This window comes from Leiobunum rupestre, chromosome 3 (genome assembly GCF_980474605.1).
Source record: "Leiobunum rupestre chromosome 3, qqLeiRupe1.1.hap1, whole genome shotgun sequence".
In the NCBI taxonomy this organism is placed as follows: domain Eukaryota; kingdom Metazoa; phylum Arthropoda; class Arachnida; order Opiliones; family Sclerosomatidae; genus Leiobunum; species Leiobunum rupestre.
The window spans coordinates 36,710,956-36,729,251 of record NC_143386.1 but is presented as its reverse complement, the minus strand read 5'-3'; the positions used below and the strand labels follow the sequence as shown (position 1 = coordinate 36,729,251).

At 38.1% G+C, this 18,296-nt stretch overlaps 1 protein-coding gene across 2 annotated transcripts in view; it reads left to right on the top strand.

Moving 5' to 3' along the window:
* Positions 1–816: 816 nt before the first annotated feature.
* LOC149951622 (guanine nucleotide exchange factor DBS-like) overlaps positions 817–18,296 on the top strand; it is a 63,674-nt gene continuing 46,194 nt past the window's right edge. Inside the window, exon 1 of one of the 2 annotated variants that reach the window (XM_090168107.1) lies at positions 817–1,634. In XM_090168107.1, coding sequence (XP_090024233.1) covers positions 1,289–1,634 — 346 coding nt within the window. In that variant the 5' untranslated portion in view covers positions 817–1,288. Of the gene's footprint in view, positions 1,635–15,415; positions 15,876–18,296 lie in introns of those variants that run through there. The other variant, XM_090168109.1, reaches the window with a different exon arrangement.

Here is an 18,296-nt window from a genome sequence, read left to right as displayed (position 1 = left end):
AACCTGTTAAAATATCGTCTGCTTCCCAAATTCTATTCAGTAGCTTCCAAAATTCGCCGCTTGAAGGAAATAGGAATAAATTCCATTAATGTTATTCTTAAAACTCCCAATGTCTAAAAGAGCACCAAATTACATTGCGTTCAGGAACACACAAAATCAATCGCTTAAAATAGTCTTAGTCGATAGTTCAAAGTAACGGTTGAATCAGCTTAGAGAAAAATTTGGTGCCGTAAGCCTCCATCATTTTCGATGTGGAGAAACAGCGCTGCCAGACTAACGGGCATAAAAGAAAGCAGTGTTACCAGATTTAGATTATTTGGTTTGAAATACACTAAAAATTATGATTTTTCCTTACCCTGTCGAATATGGAGGCGGTGTAGTATCGACTAAGATTATTAATAGCGTTTTCCATTTGATTGCTCGAGATTAACTCCGAATCTGTCTCTGACGTCATAGATCTCACCCCAATCGACTAGAGGTAAACCGCAAATGGAACATTCCTTTATCATATTCCCGCGTTTTGTCTTGGCCTGCCATTTTGACAAAAAAACTAAAAGGAACACGCAAAAATTTACTCCGATCTCGATCCGTTGATCTGTCGAAATCGGCAGATCGTTATGGGCGGGAAATGGAACTTGATCGGAGCAGACCCGAGCACGCAAATGGAACAAAAAATGTTGATCAGAGTGATCTAGAGCGCTCGAGAGCAGTACAATGGAAAACGTTTTAACAAAATCATCGCTTGCCAGTTCTGGACGCTCTTGTAATAACTTAAGTCTACATACATTGTTGAAGTACTTTGTGTGTGGTGAGCGGATAAAATGTATGTTTTCGAGAGATTCTCTGTCGGCATTATTTATTTCGTTTGTTTACAGTTGAAGCGTCTAGATGTGTACTCGGATGTCGTCTCTGACAACGAGGGATTATCCTCTTTGATCTGATAAATGGAAAAGGAAATCTTTTCTTACGTCGGCAGAAACTCACCACGATGGAGAACGAGGTCGGAGGAATTTTCGTGTCAAGGAGCACCAATCATTAATTAGATCGCGTCGCCCGAGAAGCGCAATAAAGATGGCCGCATTCGTGTTATCACGCGCCGTTTCCTTTTCATCGTGACGTCTTTAATCGTTTAGTAGTTAAAAATACGTTACTCGCGAAAGTGTTCGAAATTGGTCATTAAACTGGACGAATTGAACGATCAGTCTGTTCGCGGAACATTCCAAAATATGCGATTTGGTACTTCGGCAGTGAACGCGGCAAACGGGTGAAGAGAATATTCGGTGGAGCCATGCCGCTAACCACTTCGCATAGCCAAATTGAAAGCCAAATCGAATCATTCGTGGAACATTTTAAGAAGAATGGGTCGGTGTTCATCAATAACCTGACAGTCGAGCATTGCGGGGCTCCCCCCGCCAGAGCCGTGACGCCGCCAGAGGTGCGTGGCTGGACGGAACCGCCGATGCTTGTGCCTCCGACCACTTGCAGTCGAGCCATGTCCGTTCCCTTAAACCACACTTATCACCACAGTCCTTACTTGAACAACCACTCAACCGCATCAAGGTGCGTCTCTTCCTCGTACGGCTCCAGTTGCTACGATTCCTCTTCGTGCGAAGATGGACCAATCAGTGATACGGGTAAGTGTTCTTAGTGTGGAAGTTATTTCTAGGTAAATGCTGCTTCGTTTTGGTGTATTTTTCTTTATGGCCGTAAAAAGGTTTGTACCTCCCAAAGCTGAGTTACGCGCGCTAGTGTATTCTAAAGCTTGGTTTCCACCAACGCGCGTAAGAGCGCGTCATACACTCTTAAAAAAAAGGTGTATTTTCTGGTCCCATATTTAACACCTTAACAGGTTTATAAAGGATGTTATTCTACACATTAAAAAGAAGTTTTCCTGCTAGGGTGTTTATTTACACTGTTTGGGATGCTTAGGTCCTCCGTTTTGGTTACTTTGTTATACAGTTTGGGGTATAAACCTATTCCCTTCAGGGTACAAGACTACTCCTTTTAGGGTACCAAACGACTCCCTTCAGGGTGCTACAATACTCCCTTTAAAGTGTTAAAATACTCTTTTTAGGGTACTAAACTACTGCCTTAAGGGAGCTACACCCTTACGAGGTGTTAAATCACTCAATTTACGGGGTAATATAACACCCTTTATACACCTTTTCAAGTTTTTAATTTGGGACAATAAAAATCCCTTTAGATCGTTTAAATTAACATTAAAGAGTGTTTTTTTACAGATATTACACCCTTAATATACCATTTAAACACCCTTTTTTTAACATTATAATGTTAATTTTTTGTCGCGCGTAAGAACATTTGCACGTTTCAAAGCTGAGTGTCGCTTCTTGACGCGCGCTGGTGGAAACCAAGCTTAAGGATAACGGAGATTTTTTGCGTCGGCAAAAAAAATGTATTAGGCCTAACGTAGATTTTTGAAGTTGACGCTCGGCGTCGTAATGAGCTCAAGTGAAAACGAGTCTTTAAGCCAATTTTTGGTGTTAAAGAACCGCAGAATTGTTAGAATTTTGAGGGTGGGGCTAGATAATCACCTGATTTTGGAAGCGGGAAGATATGCCTGAGCCACTAGACGGAGGAGGAGGTAACTGAGGGAATATTTTTCTGTGAGAGCTAGTAACGAAGTGACGTCATCACAAGAAGAAAATCTCCCCACAGCGGGGTGCTGTCAAAGGCTACGTGTGACGCGTTAACAAGTGAACGCAAAACAGCGACGAAGCCCGTAATGCAGTCTGTCTTATTAATAGCTCTCAGTAAATCCTTTGCATGTGACGAATAGGAAGTGTCACACTTCTGTTGCTACTTATCGGGTTTATAAGGCTTTCTATTGTGTATGCAGATTCAACGTGTTCGAAATGCTTAAAAATTACCAAATATGTATACGATTGTGTATGTTGTTGCCTACGTTATTATAAAGGCTCGTGCACGTGAAAATTGTTCAAGTTATTTCTGGCATTTTAGTTCACCATTTCTGGCCACTAGGTTATCTCGAATCTGAGGTCCATTACCTAAGCAGCGCCAAGATTTCATCAGTCAAAACCCCCAATAAAAATATGGCTTTTGCAAACTGTTGCGTTATATCAAATTTGGGATGTATAAATAAAGGTGAAGACATACATTTTAGTAACTAAACGCCCACCTTGAATAAGTTCATAACAAACTTCATAAAAACCTCTTTCGTTAATCAGAAACAATAGAAATGTAATCCTTTATTGGGAGGCGTGTATGAGTGATGAGTCTTTATAATAACGTAGGCAACGTAGATATACTATACTTGAAGGTGCCTAACTCTAATTTGGAAAAAGACTTCTCTAATTTTAATTGACAAAATATGAATCGAAATTGAACGTATGAGAAACGTTTAAAATTTTTAAAATTTCAACCGTTTTTTATGCAAATATTTTCAAATCGTTTTTTAACTAATCATATTAGTGAACACGTACAAATAAACCTAAACAAAACAAACAAATACCGACCTTATTTTCCTATGTCATGTGGCAAGTGGAATTTCCTGTTTCGCACCATAGCCCTTTAGTTTAAAGTAATATCTCAGTCTGGGCCTAATAAACTTAAAAAGTAAACACTGGCTTATAAATACGGCTAACGCTTATCAGGGTTGGCAAGAACCAGCCAGACCGGTTTTATCCACCTCCTTTTAACCGGTTTGAATCACTTTGAAAAATCGATTGTTAAAAACGATATTTTTAAAAGTATAAATTAAAGCGCAAAAGCTGTAAAATCAAGCTAAATAAACTTTTTTTAGAATTAAATTTGAATAACAAGAGTCATTGAATAACAAAATTACGAAACTAAAACTTTAAGGCCTAGGTTTTCTTCGGCCTGTCCCCTTTAAATTAGGCCAACATGTTCAGCGGTTGGCCTACCACCAGGGTATTTGTGCTCCACTAAGTCAATTTAAAGGGGGACAGGCAGAAAAAAACCTAGGCCTTTAATGATTTGAATCGTCTGCTAAAAACATCAAAAATTAGGGAAATACATAGTAGGGCCTGATATAAGAGTTTTAATGGTGGTTTCATTCTGGTTTTAACCACTTAAAACCATACTTGCTCTTTTATTTTTAGTCAAAGCCGGTTTTTTCCCAACCCTGACGGTAAAATGTATAACGTTTCATTTATGTTAAAAAAGATACAACCTTTCCAAATGGTATTGATCCGTTTTAAAGAGGAATTCTTTTTATTGAATTCGAAATCAATAAATAATTTATTTTGGTCTGCGGAAGAATTTATTAAAAAATGTATATCCTTTATTATGATGTCCACGTTAAGGAAAGTTCGTACAACAGAAATTTGATGGCATTATACAATTTACAAAATGGAGGATTTCCTTTATCGAAAGGAACTTAGGTAGTTGACCCTGTTAAAAAGTATCGTGTGTTCTCATTAATACCTAGCTACGTTCTTTGTATTGAAATATTTGTGCAAATAAATACTCCCCTAAGGAAAATTTTACGTGAGACATCTATAAATCTTCCGCGGCAAGTGTTAACGTATAACGTAAATGTATTGCTTAGAAAATCACTTTAGATAATGCACTACGACAGATCAATCCTAAGAGCCACCCCAAACAGGAATATAAAACCAGCTTTTATTGTGATTACCCTGGATGTCGAATGTTGACTCTCACGAAAAACGAACAAGAGAGTGTTAACTTTGTGACTGTCTGGGAAACAATATATAGCTTTTACTGTAGTGATCACTAGCCACCATTATAGATATTGTTTTCCTATGACCGCGATTCACTGCACTGAATTCGTTTTGGAAAGCCTTCCTGCATTCAGTTTCACACTGTACGACCTTATGACCTTTATAAATTGACAGGGCCGGTTTTAGTTTTGGAAGTCATTATGGGTAGGGGCAGAAGAAAATAGGGGGAAGTACGCTTCTAGTCAGCTTTGGAAAGGCGTCACTTTTCACGAATTTTCGCGCCAAAACGGTTTGGCGGGAAATCGCGGATGAATACATCGTTTAAAAAATCAATTTTTCTTAAATAGAACAATTGTAACATAATGTCCTTCTCATTCTCTGCTAATTGAGCTAAGGTGTATTTGCTTTCGTCGTTTATAGCCAAGTTGAATCAAAACAAAAGTGGAACTACTTTTTCAGTTTGGTTTATTATGCGTAAAAAGGCATTTTCGTGGGTCACACGACGACTTCTATGGCTCAAAGCTACAGATACGTACTTCCCCTATTTTCTTCTGGTAGGGGTTAATTGGTTTTGACACCAAATGTTTTGGTAAAAGTGTCATAACTATCAATCTTATCTTAATTTTTGTTACTTTTGGGTATTTAAAAAAATCACAAAAATAGGCAAAAATATGAGAAAGCAATGGATCTCAGTAAAGTTTACATTAATGCCGGCTTGTTTGGAGAACATGATACCTCTAAAGATAAATCAGTAACAGTAAGATTGCTTCAGTATTTTGTTAAGTTGCCAAATAGAAAATCAAGTTATTGATTAATATCTACAAAATACCGATACCAAATTTATGTTTACTTGAAAATACTTGAGCTCCAATTTTTATTATTTTTAACCGTTGTTAATTCTTTAAGCTGCCTTTTAAACCACGACGACAGTCGTCGAAATTTATGTTTCGAAAAAAGGATATTTGCCGTGAAATTTTGTTGTTCTTGGCATAATTCTTAACAACTGCGCGTTTTCCCAGTGTTTCAAGGTGACTGTGACACTGAGATAAAATATATCTGTAGTTCTTTGGACACACGTAGACTTTAGCGAAATAGAAGGAATTTTGCATTGAAAATCAACTGCTTTTAAAGTTTTGTTGACAAAGAGGCTTGCAAACGGAAATTAGTATCTTTAATCAGTTACAACCCGCTTGTGCCGTCCCATCTCGGGTAAATAAAGTCAACTGCGTATTGTTTAAAAGCGATCCCACTATTAGAGATTTTCCCTAACTAAAGCCACGTTCACACTAGAGCCTAAAACCCAGTTTAGGTCGGTTTGAATGCCAGTTTTGACCGCCGACGATAATTCTTGGTTCACACGTTGCGAAATCGCTTCAACCCGGTTCGCTTATAGCCAAGGCTTAACGTCATTTCAAATTATGACCAGAATTTTGAAAATACTAAAATATATCCTAAAACAATTAGTTAATCATGTTTACTACACAAAGAGTAATATTATTTGACATTATTTAGAATTTTATTTTCATTATTGTTGAAAATACGAGCAATTTTACCTCCCCGCCTTGGCGTTTTGAAAGCGATTCCAAGCGAACCGACTAGGACGAGTTGCTTCCCGAATCAACACGAAGCGATTTCTCACGCTGGTTTTGAAAACTAGTTATCTAAAACGAAGCGATTTTAGGGGTAAGTGTGAACCTTGCTTAAGATTGCACCCGAGCCGAATACCGAAACGCCATCCGGTCTCTTTGAGTTCACCAAATAGCGAATTTTGAACTCTGCAGCGGATATTAAAATTTTAAGTTCCGGTTTGTACCAAATCCGGTAATTGCGAATTCTAGTTGTTGCGCGAGTAAATATACAACGGGCTTTTGAAGGTCCATGACATAACCAGATAACAAACCTTATATTATTTCTATTTACGAATATATAATGAATTGTAAGGCTCGTAACGGACATTCGTATTGTGACGGGATGTGTTGGTATTGTCGTAACGCTGAGGTCATCGAACAATAAATCGTGCCGCGAGAGGCTGTTTATATCTATGGGAAGTCTTTCATCAAAGTTTTTACGTAACATTGGGCCACTGACCTTTAGATAATAAATCAGTAATCACTACACGACAACAATACTGAAAATATAAACTCATTCAACAGTTAATTACGATGGACATTACATGTCAGCAGAAGTATTTAATATATATTTTGCGAGATAAGTATCCATCCTTCTAACCTGCGTAAGTTATTCGCTTGGAACACAGATTTAAAAAAATACTTTTCCGAAGAAAACGTAATATGATGGGCCGAAATCCGTCATATAGTCAAATCGTATTTTTTCATCGTAAGGCTAAATATTGTCAGTCGTGTTGCAATGTACGCGTCCGCGATTTGTTGAAACCAGCCTCGATCCTGCGTAGATACTTCTGTGGTAAGATATATCTTATAAACTTCTGATGTCAGTTATAAGATTGCGAATGCGTTTACCGTTCACTCCACTACGTGATAACTTTTAAACTTACAGATAATTATCCTATTTTAATAATCAGCTAGGCTAATACCCAAGGCACCACCTTAGGCCCAAGTCATCTAGCGACTTATTATGCCTTAAACAGGTGGCCGGGTTACAATGCGTAGGAGGGTGGTAGCAAGCCCTACATGCCACGCAAGCCAACAGCTCCCTACACTAACTATTACCGTTAACCTCTACAAGTTTTTATTTTTAACACCATAAGTAACGCAACAATCATAAGCGTGACAGTTGTAGCCTTGTCCATACTTTTTTTCTTATTTAGGTTGCTTTAAAGCTTAAATGTCGTAGAAATTGTTTCGACATTTTTAGTAATACTGCAATGACACAAATCGATAGCATTTATGTCACATAAATAAGTTCTTGTAATTAAATTGCGGAAAATTAAATTTAAATCCGCCAACTATTAGCGACCGAAAACTATCGCAACGCCCCCTTTGGTTCGCCATTGAAACCTAGATAGGTAACGGCTAAAGCAGACGCTATTAGTTTTTCCTCATTGTTATTCGTAATTTTGACTTTGTAAATAATGATACTGGCATTTTAATATAATTTTTGCATCGTTTGCTTATATTTGTTTAAGTTTATTTAAGAAAAAATGTTCTTATGACTTTTTAATTTGTCTGTAGCAGACGCTAGATCCTAGGTGCTACATGTACCTCGGAGAAGTTAGCGCCGTTACGCCACCTAGACGCGTTTCGGTCGCGAATAGCCCTAGTTACGATACCCGTAGTAACTTTTTTGGAGCCATTTTTAAAATTTAATCGATTAATTACACAAAATTGTTATTAACAAGTCCGTTAATTAGAAAAAGTAATCATAACTTCAGTTTTTTCATTGTCCTAAAAAGTGGAACATTTAAAATTACGCTTAAGATCCAAACTTAAAAACAAATCTTACAGTAACTTCATATATCACGTTGCCCGTCTATCCGAAGAAAGTGTCTAGCGAGGGGCTAACCAGTTAGAATTTGCCTGTACACCGATTACGTTATCATTAATGAGTACAGATGAGTAAACATGATTACGCAATGAGTACACATGATTACGATGAGTACACTGGCAACCCAAAACTTTAAAATTGTTACAGATGAGTAATTGAGTACGGGAGAATTCCAATGAATACCCGTGATTACAGATGAGTACGAAGATTACAAATGATTACGGGATTACGAATGAGTACAAAAGATTATAGAAGATTACGTAATCATTACAGTTAGGGAATACACTGATTACGGGAAGTGGTTAGCCCCTCGGTGTCTCATCTTTAAAAATGCTAACGCAGTGTTGTGTACAAATTTCATTGGACGAGCCTTTACGCTGAACGTTTTACGGAAAGGGGGAAGACAATTTCAGAATTTCCATTTCCAACGGCCGCCGGCGCTAAAGCGTCTAACCAATGACAATTGTATACAAGAAAATCCACGACTTTTGACGGGTTGCGTTCTCCTTGTGTGGAGTGCTGTGTTTGTTGCTCCTTGGTCATAGTGACCAGTGAAGACGCCTACGACTAGCGCCTGATAATTTGTTTTAATTTTCCTCGCTAGACGCGCTTATAAATTTAAGTGTGACGCCAATACCACACCACTCCAGATGAAGATAACGATTATTGGTCTAACGTGCTAAAATATTTCGTTAAGTCTCAAATATGCGTAGTGTTACACAATATACGCTTTGAAAATTTCAATATAGTTTCGGAACAAGACCTACAATGGTTATTGTATCTTCAAGAATATATATATTTATAATTAGGAGGAATTACTATGTTGAGACGAGTTTTAGCGTTGCTGCATGAAATCTCCCTCACGCTCTAACAGTAAGCTCCGCCCCCCTCCCAAAAAAAGGCATTCAGTCGAGTATCTTATTGGTTCGACCACTATGGCTCAAGATCACCCTCAACATATCCATTACCTCTAATTATAAATAAACACATCCTTGGTATTAGCCTATCATAAGGTCCCCATAAGCAAAGGTCTAGGCCAAATTTTATTAAGAGGTAGGTATTCAAAATCTGCACCTCCTAGTAGCTACGTCCTCGAGTATGCATTTCTGAAATAAATTTTGCGAAATGCATTATGAATGCGCACAAGCCGTGCGTGAACGGTTTTAAACTGAAGCTTGTTTTCCACTGGCGCGCGCAACGACGCATTTCTCAGCTTTGAAACGTTCTAACGTTTTTACGCGCGTAAAGAAAATAACATTATGACGCCCGCTAGTGGAAAACAAGCTTTAGAATCACGCAGGATAAATTTACGCCGCGAGCCCTTAGCACCGCGCCGTAGCCAAGGCTTATACGCAATTTTATCGCATTAAATTTTAAAATTAACACTTATCTTTGTAAAATGATTCATCAGAACATAAAACTGGCTATTAAAAATGAGAGTTGTGTTTATGAAGGTATTTATTTTTCAAATTTGAGATTTAGACGCGTTTTGTGTGGCATTTATCAACCCGAGCGTGGCTGCACTACCTAGTAAGATACTATTTTAGATGTAGGAATTTTGAAAAAGGAGATGTCGCTACTGCCCTATCGTCGTACGTTAATTTTCTTCTCTCCAGGACAACGCCGTTACCATGGGCACCTATGGTAGACCTTTACAAATGGGGACCTTATCACAGGCTTATGATATCTGCCACAGCTTTTATCTAAATGTTCGCGACTGACCTCGCTTGGCCTTGTAATTGCATAGCGAATTCAACAATATCTTAGTTATGTCGACTATCCGACACACTTACGGAATCATTTATAGACTTATGATAAAAAGGTAATAACGAAAGAAGAAACTTCGGTATAGCGAGCGCGGATGAGAGCGTTTTAATTTCGGAATTATTATTTGGCGCGCAATTAATGCGACTGATTGAAGCGAGCGAAAAATATAAACGATCGGGCAGTTCGGCTCGTGGCACCGAGCGCGTGTTTTATATCGTTGGCGAGTTGCCAAGCGAGCCACGTCGAGGGAAGGAGAATCGATTTTTTTATCCTCCGAAATAGGCCAATCCGCTCCGGTCGGCTGGCCACGCGGCTCGCGGGGACTGCGATTTTTGTGGTTGTCGAAAAGGCTGCGGTGGGAGCTGCGCAGAAATTGCCTTTGATGAAGAAACAACTCCGAGCGGGGAACTTTTATTTATTAGCGCGCTCCTATTCATCATGGAGCGATACGCCCGGACTTTTTGGAGGTACTGGAGGCACGGTAAGATTGAGAAACGTGTAGGCGGACTATATTGGCTGCGGGGGGGGGGGAGGATCCTTGGCCCCTCTTTCCGTACCGCTGCCTGGTTTTCAGCTCATTGGCTACTTCGGGAGGTGATGGAAACACTCTGTTATCGCGGTTAGCCAAAAATTAATTTTCTTTAGAGGCAGGACTGACAATTTACCTTAAACGTCTCTCGAGCGATTAAACCTTGCCTACTTAAGAATAGGTTATCATAAGTATGCTCTAAAGTAAATGAATTGAAGTTATCGTAACGCTTTTTTTCATATTCTTACGCCATTCTTGTTTAATCACAGTTTTCTAATTGAAGCATAAGTAATTTATTAGAAATAAGTATGACACTAACTATTATTTTAATGTAATTGTTTTACGGAACCTTATTTAGACACTGACACTAGCCACGATCCGCAACCGAACTGAGTAGTATATTATCGTCTTTTGTATTTCACATTGGGTATATTTGATTGCGCAATTATAATTTTTAGCAATTGCCATACTTATTTTTATTAAGTTACTTATTGTAGTGTTTATTTGTAGTTTGGGATAATAATTATGTTGAGATGATACGCGGGAATCATCATTTCTCACCGGCGTGTGCTTCAATAGGCTCTTAAAGGGGCTGGAAAGTGGGGTTTTGCAATCGTCTAGTGACGTAGTATCTCCAAAAAAATCCGGACCCTGCTTTATTTTCTTTTTTCCCCGCTTGAGGAATTTCGCTCTGACGGAGATGTTTTGAAAATAGTGAGGAGCGACCCGAGAGAAACTAGTGACAGGTATTCATACGCGAACTAAGATATTCGGGCCTTCGTGGACGTGGTTTTGGGTCTAGTATTTTAATATTTATTTAATTATAATGAACGAGCTCAATTCAAATAAAAACCGGAAACGTGATAATACGAAAATATCTCTTGTTAGTGAATTAGATAAGTGTGAAAAGAACTGGGGTTGAGTACTAAGGTTTATCAACATGCTCCAGTGAAACCAAGGCCCTGAGAAATTAGGAATAATTTAAAAAATTACGAACACACTACTACCAAAAGACCATATCGCTCAAATGAATTTTTCGTGAAACATTTGTTGTTCACTAAACTAAATCTTAATAAAGATAAATGAAATTTTAAAACTTCGGAACTTCCTACGAGCTCAGCTAACACTAACCAAGACCACGCTGGATTTCGTCATACAAAAATCCCAACACAGCGGTGCCTGTTTACGTCTTCGCGAACTTGAGAAAAAGTAGTTCTACGCGCCAAAATTTCGTTAATGCCGTCACAGATGACGTTTTTCAAAACCCCACTTTCCAGCCCCTTTAAGGCTGGACCAGGCTGGTTCACACTGGCAGTGTTTTCCTGGTTTTCTTTATTTTCTAGTTTTACCGCCTTTTCCCGTTGTTCGGGTGCACGGGAAAACGACTGTTCACACAGACAAAATTTGCCCGATTTTATCGCCGTGACTAGGAGCACGGCCAACTTTGATCACGCGCTGTTCGCGCTACAGCGGCCAACACATTCGTCGAAATTTCGCGAGCAAGGATTTTCCCCCTATAATCTGTACTATAATGTGTAGGAGGTCAGCGCCACGCTCGGTTGTTATATTGGCTTCAATGTAAAAGCTATTCTAAAAATAATAATCCGATAGGGGCGCTGACGTCATAGACATCTTTTGCTCATAGGTTAACACAGAAACGTCAACGAATGAGTTGGCCGTGCTCGGAGTCACGGCGATAAAATCGGGCAAATTTTACGAGAAAACGGAGAAAAAAAATTGAAATATCTCTACTTCATTTTCCTTTTTTTTTAGCACTTTGAGCTCGACCAATCAGCGAGCGTTACACTGTCACATGCTATACGGAGCGATTTTGAAAGTCTTTAAAAGTAGGCTTACGAATTTTTGCGTCTATCACGTGACGGCATAACGCTCCATCATTGGTCGAGCCCAACGCACTCGCGGCGGTGAAATCTGGCAAGTTGGTCCGTGTGTACAGTCGTTTTCCTGTGCGCCAGAACAAAGGCGGTAAAACTAGAAATTAGAGATGCCGAGCTGATTTGATTTGGTTTAGGGGGGGCGGAGCTTACTGTTTGAGCATGAGAGGGATTGGCAGCGACGCTAAAAAAGGTTTTAACATAATTATAGTTAATAGCTTTACTATCGCCACTTAGCGGCGGTTATTCCTAATATGTTAAGCCTATCATAAGGTCCCCATAAGCAAAGGTATAGGCCAAATTTTTTACGATCACATATCCTTTATTAAGAGGTAGGTATAAAAAATCTGCACCTCCTAGTGGTTATGTTCTCAACTATGTATTTCTGAAATAAATTTCGCGAAATGCATTACGAATGCGCACATGCCGTGCGCGAACGTTTTTAAACTTAAAACCACGCGTGATAATTCCCGGAGAAATCTGCGCCGCGAGCCCTTAGCACCGAAACCAAGGCTTATTAGCAATTTTATCGCTTCAAAACTTAAAATTAACACTTATCTTTGCAAGATTATTCATCCGAACCTAAAACTGGCTAGAGTTTTGTTTCTGAAGGTATTTATTTTTCAAATTTGAGATTTAGACGCGTTTTGTGTGGCATTTATCAACCCGAGCGTTGTACGTTCATTTTCTTATCTCCAGGACAACGCGTTACCATGGGCACCTATGGTAGACCTTTACTAATGGGGACCTTATGATAGGCTTATGCTAATACATGAAGGCCTGAACGAAGGACCTTATAATTTCTCTATATGCCAATTATGATATCACTGATGATGACATAACTGATTGCTGTGATTATAATTACTACCAAAGTGATTACGAAAATATTACAGCTATTACAGAAAGAGTACTAAAGCGAGTACGTTATGAACTAGTGATTTTGGCGATTACAGTGATAACAGATCTAGCTACTATAAAATGATTACGCTAATCGAAAATTGATCGATTATGAATCGATTACTGTAATCATTTCAGCCACAAATTTTCCCCGGTTACGGCAAGTACAGGGCCGGATTAGGACCTTGTGGGGTGGGGCCCAAGGCCCAAGCTAATTTTGGTGGCCCCTGCAATGACGAGCGAAGCGACCTAGGCGCTCCCACAATTTATAATTAACAAATAGATGGTAATTACAATTTCAATGTAGACTTTGCGGATACTTAAGTGACATGGTATCGATAAATGTGGGCGCATTTACTCAAATTAATCCAGAAGAAAAAATTGTGAAAAGTAAATCATAAAATTTTTTTATTTTTAATTTTGTCGAAACCTTCTGGTGCCCCTTGTAGCATTGGTGCCCTAGGCCCAGGCCTAGTCGGCCTATTGGGTAATCCGGCCCTGGGCAAGTACTTCGACTTTAGTGCTTAGATACTCATAATTAATTTTGACGTTTTCGTGGAAAATGAAGGGCATGATATCAGCCTAATTGGCTTCCCCCATTAGGAAAGTGCTTCCCAATTTACGGGCCTAACTCAGTAACTTCATTTACTTCTGGTATGATACTTTGAATATTTTACAATAAAGGTTTTTATTAAATGAATACTTTTACTACAGTTTAATCAGTACAAAGTAACTATAATAAACGAGTTACCTTCCCCTTATCAAAATTGCTTCGAAATCGCTTTATTAGTTATCGCATAAGTAACAGAAGCCCAATAAGTATGACACTTTTTATTGATTTAATGCTAAACTCCCGACCTAACCTTTTTTGGACAGCGACATTCTCACCCAGCCTCGACTTAAGTTCTTTTATTAGCCCTTTGTAGCCGGAAATTTTGCCTTACGCGTATTAAGATAACAAAACTTTGAAATCATTTCGGTGATTGTCATACTTATCTGTATTTTGTTACTTATGGTTCTCGGTATATTGAAAGCAGTCATTTTCCACGATGGTGGAGAAAATACCGAAAGGTTAATGACTTTTGAAAGGTCAAATAGAACCCTAGCTATATATCGAAACGGTCGATCGGTGTACAAGATATTGCCTGTTGGGAAGTCATTTAAGCCAGCTAAATTTAATATTGAAAATTGAAACTTTTCCGTAATGAAATCAGACGCTTACTACGACGAAATAATAACACATTATTGAACTGGAACGTAAAATCGGCTATTACAAAGACTGGCTTCGTTTATTTATTGTTTTTATTTGGAAATTTGAAACCAAAAAAACGCGTTGTCACTAGTATTTGTCACTAGTATTTATCACCATCAACGTAACCTGGTAGTCATTCTCTCATCGAAGAAAAATAACCCTCTAGTTTGCTCTCGGTAGCTACTGAGGACAAACACTACAATCGTGATTCTTTTACGTAGTCATAGGTCAGGGCCTCAGGGGCGAGCGATTGAAATTGCCTTTTTATTTTCGTTAACATTTTAACGATTAGAGTAGAATCACACCCTAGATGAAATTAATTCAAACATAGATTCAAAAAACTTTTTATTCTAAAAGTTATAATTAGGCCAGAAAAAATTAGAAAATATATAGGCGCTATTTATTTTACAGCGATTGAGGGGGCCAGATAATATTTATAATTTTAAAGTATCCTGAGAATCATTTTTGGGCCCCCTTTTCATGAAATAGGGCCCCCTATTATAGGCTATATAGGCTACAAAAAAATTGACATAGGCTATAGCCTACTTAGCCTGAGTGTAGCGCCGCCACTATAATGTAGACGGATTTTAAAGACCCTTTACGGCAATATTAGATTACGTACCAATCTTAGAAACGTAAATTACGTAACTCTTAATTATAAACACGCGCTTCTACGTTAACATATTTCCTTTATAGTTCATATAGCAGCCGAAACATTCTTAGAAGGGCAACGTTTCAACGAGTTATTCCATATTGCTATCATTAGGGACCATTTTTGCGCGCGACCATTAACAAGGAAATCCCATTCAGCGACAAACTAGACATTTTTGAAACGCGCGCTGTCGAAGCACTTGGCGAGTGGAGTCGGCGCCACTTTGCGGGAAATCTCTCTCCAGTTTCGCTGATTTTATCAATTCCGCCCGAAAAATTGCGAGAGAGAGAGAAAAAAAATTGTCGCTCCTCTAAACCTGTTTGCAAAAGCTATTCGCGTTTCATTCAGTCAGGTGTGATTCCTTTAGCGTAGTGTTCTTCGTTGGAACGGCGGCTCGCCGATTGCTACAGAGTACAGAAGGCAGTTTGTGAGTCACGCGCAGAGGCTTAACAACGGAATAATTACCGAAACTCCAGCCCAGTTGCCAACGCCGAGAAAACGTGGAAGGCCAGTCCGCGCTTGGAATCAATATCGCGCGGCCATTTGATTAATTGCTTCGACTGTGATGGACGTCGTATAAGGCATTCTACGGAATTATGTTTTCGTACGCGACTATAAACAGCTGCGCTAAAAATTATTTCGTTTACCCTCGCGTGACTAACTGCATTACGACGACAATAACGGGGATAAGGTTACCGCTACGTACGACTCTTCCGCTTTAGTGCCGTTCAAATAGGTACGTAGCCAATTATTCTGGTAAAGTCATTTATCGAACGGACCACGTGTAATCTCGGCCGGTACCGAAAGTGAAAGTGATAAGTAGGTCAGCCTGGGTTCAATATCGGAGATTTAGTGACACTGACAACGTTGTAATTAAAGTCGTGTTTTTAAGCCATCTCCTCTTAAAGATAGTACAAATATTGATGGATTGTCTTATTTAAGATTTTTGACACTTGATTTGACAGAAGCTGTAGTGGGTAGTACAGTAACATTGGTTTCAATTATTTTAAAATTAATTATTATAATTGTACTTTCCATAATAAATACTATAATACCATACTAATAAAGCTTTGTCTTATGACTTAAAGAGCAACGTGTTTTAATAATACTCTTTTTCATTTCATTTTATAAAATCATCTTTTAAATTGGTCAAAATCTAGTGGAGTTTCTCAGAATTAAAAAAACCCATTTATTTAAATTTTTCAGTGAATATTAAAATTATTTAGTTTATTTAGTTAGGATAGTTTAGGTTGTCCTAAAATTAAATTTGGTTCCTAAGTGAAATTGTAACTGACATTTGTAGCATATTTCGAAACCAAATTTCGTACATTTCAAACAGTTTTAAGCTCCAGAGTGACCATATAATATTTTAAAATCATTTAAAGGAATTGTAGGAAATTTATCAGTGAAATTTAGGAAGTGACCACATATCCTTTAATTATTTAAATTTATTATTATTATAATTTCATTAAGTATCCTAAAATACCCTATATTTTAACTCATAAGTCTGAAGATATGAAAATAGTTGATATTTTACACTTAGAAGTCTTTACAACGTTCTAGTTTTTAAAGATGCTTATTTCCAACACTGTTCGCCGATAGTTTTCGACTATTTATATGCGTTTTCAACTTTATTTTTAATGTTATACTCCCTTTAAACAATTTTGACAATCGTTTTCTCTTTTTTATATAATTAATGTTATCCTATTTTTCCTTTTTTTATCCCAATTTTCTTCCTATTTCACTGATAAATTTCCTACAATTCCTTTAAATGATTTTAAAATATTAATCAGCGGCGCAAATAGTTGCCTCATAGGGCCTGCGGCCCCAAAAAATAACGGCCCTAAAACTATTTAAAAAAAAATACCCTTTTGTTACTTTTAAATAATTTATAACTTGTGCTCCGCGTGTTAAAACTTTTGCTTGGGGTTATTTCTAGAAGGACCAAACATTATGGCTTAACTTCGAACTAAGTAATTAGGCTTAATAACCCTTCTTTGCCTCGTTATCACGGGGAGCTCTTGCCGAAGCGTAGGATCGGCGCGTGATAATTCATTTATTATTAATTAAGTTATGTATTTTTCTCGCTAGGGTCACTTATATTTTCGACTATGACGTCAGTTCTACATCACTTCACATAACGGTCAATAACTAGAGCACTTATGGAATTTAATTATAGACTTATGATTAAATGGATTGTTTATGTAGTTGCATTCCACAATAATATTTTCGGGAAAGCGTAAGCGCTATTAAAATTAATTATTTGGTAATAAATGATTCAATATTGGCGCCTTTTTGGAGCTATTAACTCATTAAAAGATAATCCTTACCTTATCAGTAATTTTCGTTATTTTTCTGGAATTACGTGTGGCAAGCCCGAGTACCTGTACGGGCTCATTTCGCCAGTACAAGTTGAATGCACGTTTACCCACATCAATAAACCCGAAATGGGAAAGTTTCGGTCAAGGTTTAAACCTTTACTCCGCGCCTCTTTCGAAACAGCAACTGGCTGACTGCCTTGTGTCTTCTCGCGTATATTGCAGCCGATTGTACCTTCTTTATCGCAATTGGATTGACGCGTACCCGAAGTCAATCACGTTTCATAAGTGTGGCCCTAATCTTTCGTTTTATCGAAAGCCTATTTGTGCCAGGGGCGCGTCGAAATTCTAAGAAGGAATTCTTATCTTGAGAAGAGTTCTTCGTGAGAATTTTTCTCCCCGTAAGAACTCGCTAAAATGTGTCAAAAGTAAAATGATTCTTCTAAAGATGGCGGCTTACGATAATGCCACGAACGTAGTAAACTGCGATTTTGACAATAAACATTATTTGTACACGATTTCACGACAAAATCTGAAGGAAGAAAACATTTTATTTATGATTTAAAAGGAAATATTTCATCTGAAATTATCTAACCATTCTGTATTTTCTGAAATTCATTTTCGTCCACAAAATATCATAATGTTTATTTTCTTCACCATCAAGTAAACTGATTAGAATATTAGCTGCCATTCTTATTTCTAAAATCCCCCTTTTTGACCAAGTGAGAATGCTCGGAGGCATTCTCACTCTTCTCAAGAGAACTCGCGAGAAGAGATGACGTCACTTCCTGTGAGAAGAACCGTCAAAATTTTGAGAAGTGAGAATTCTCACTATGAAG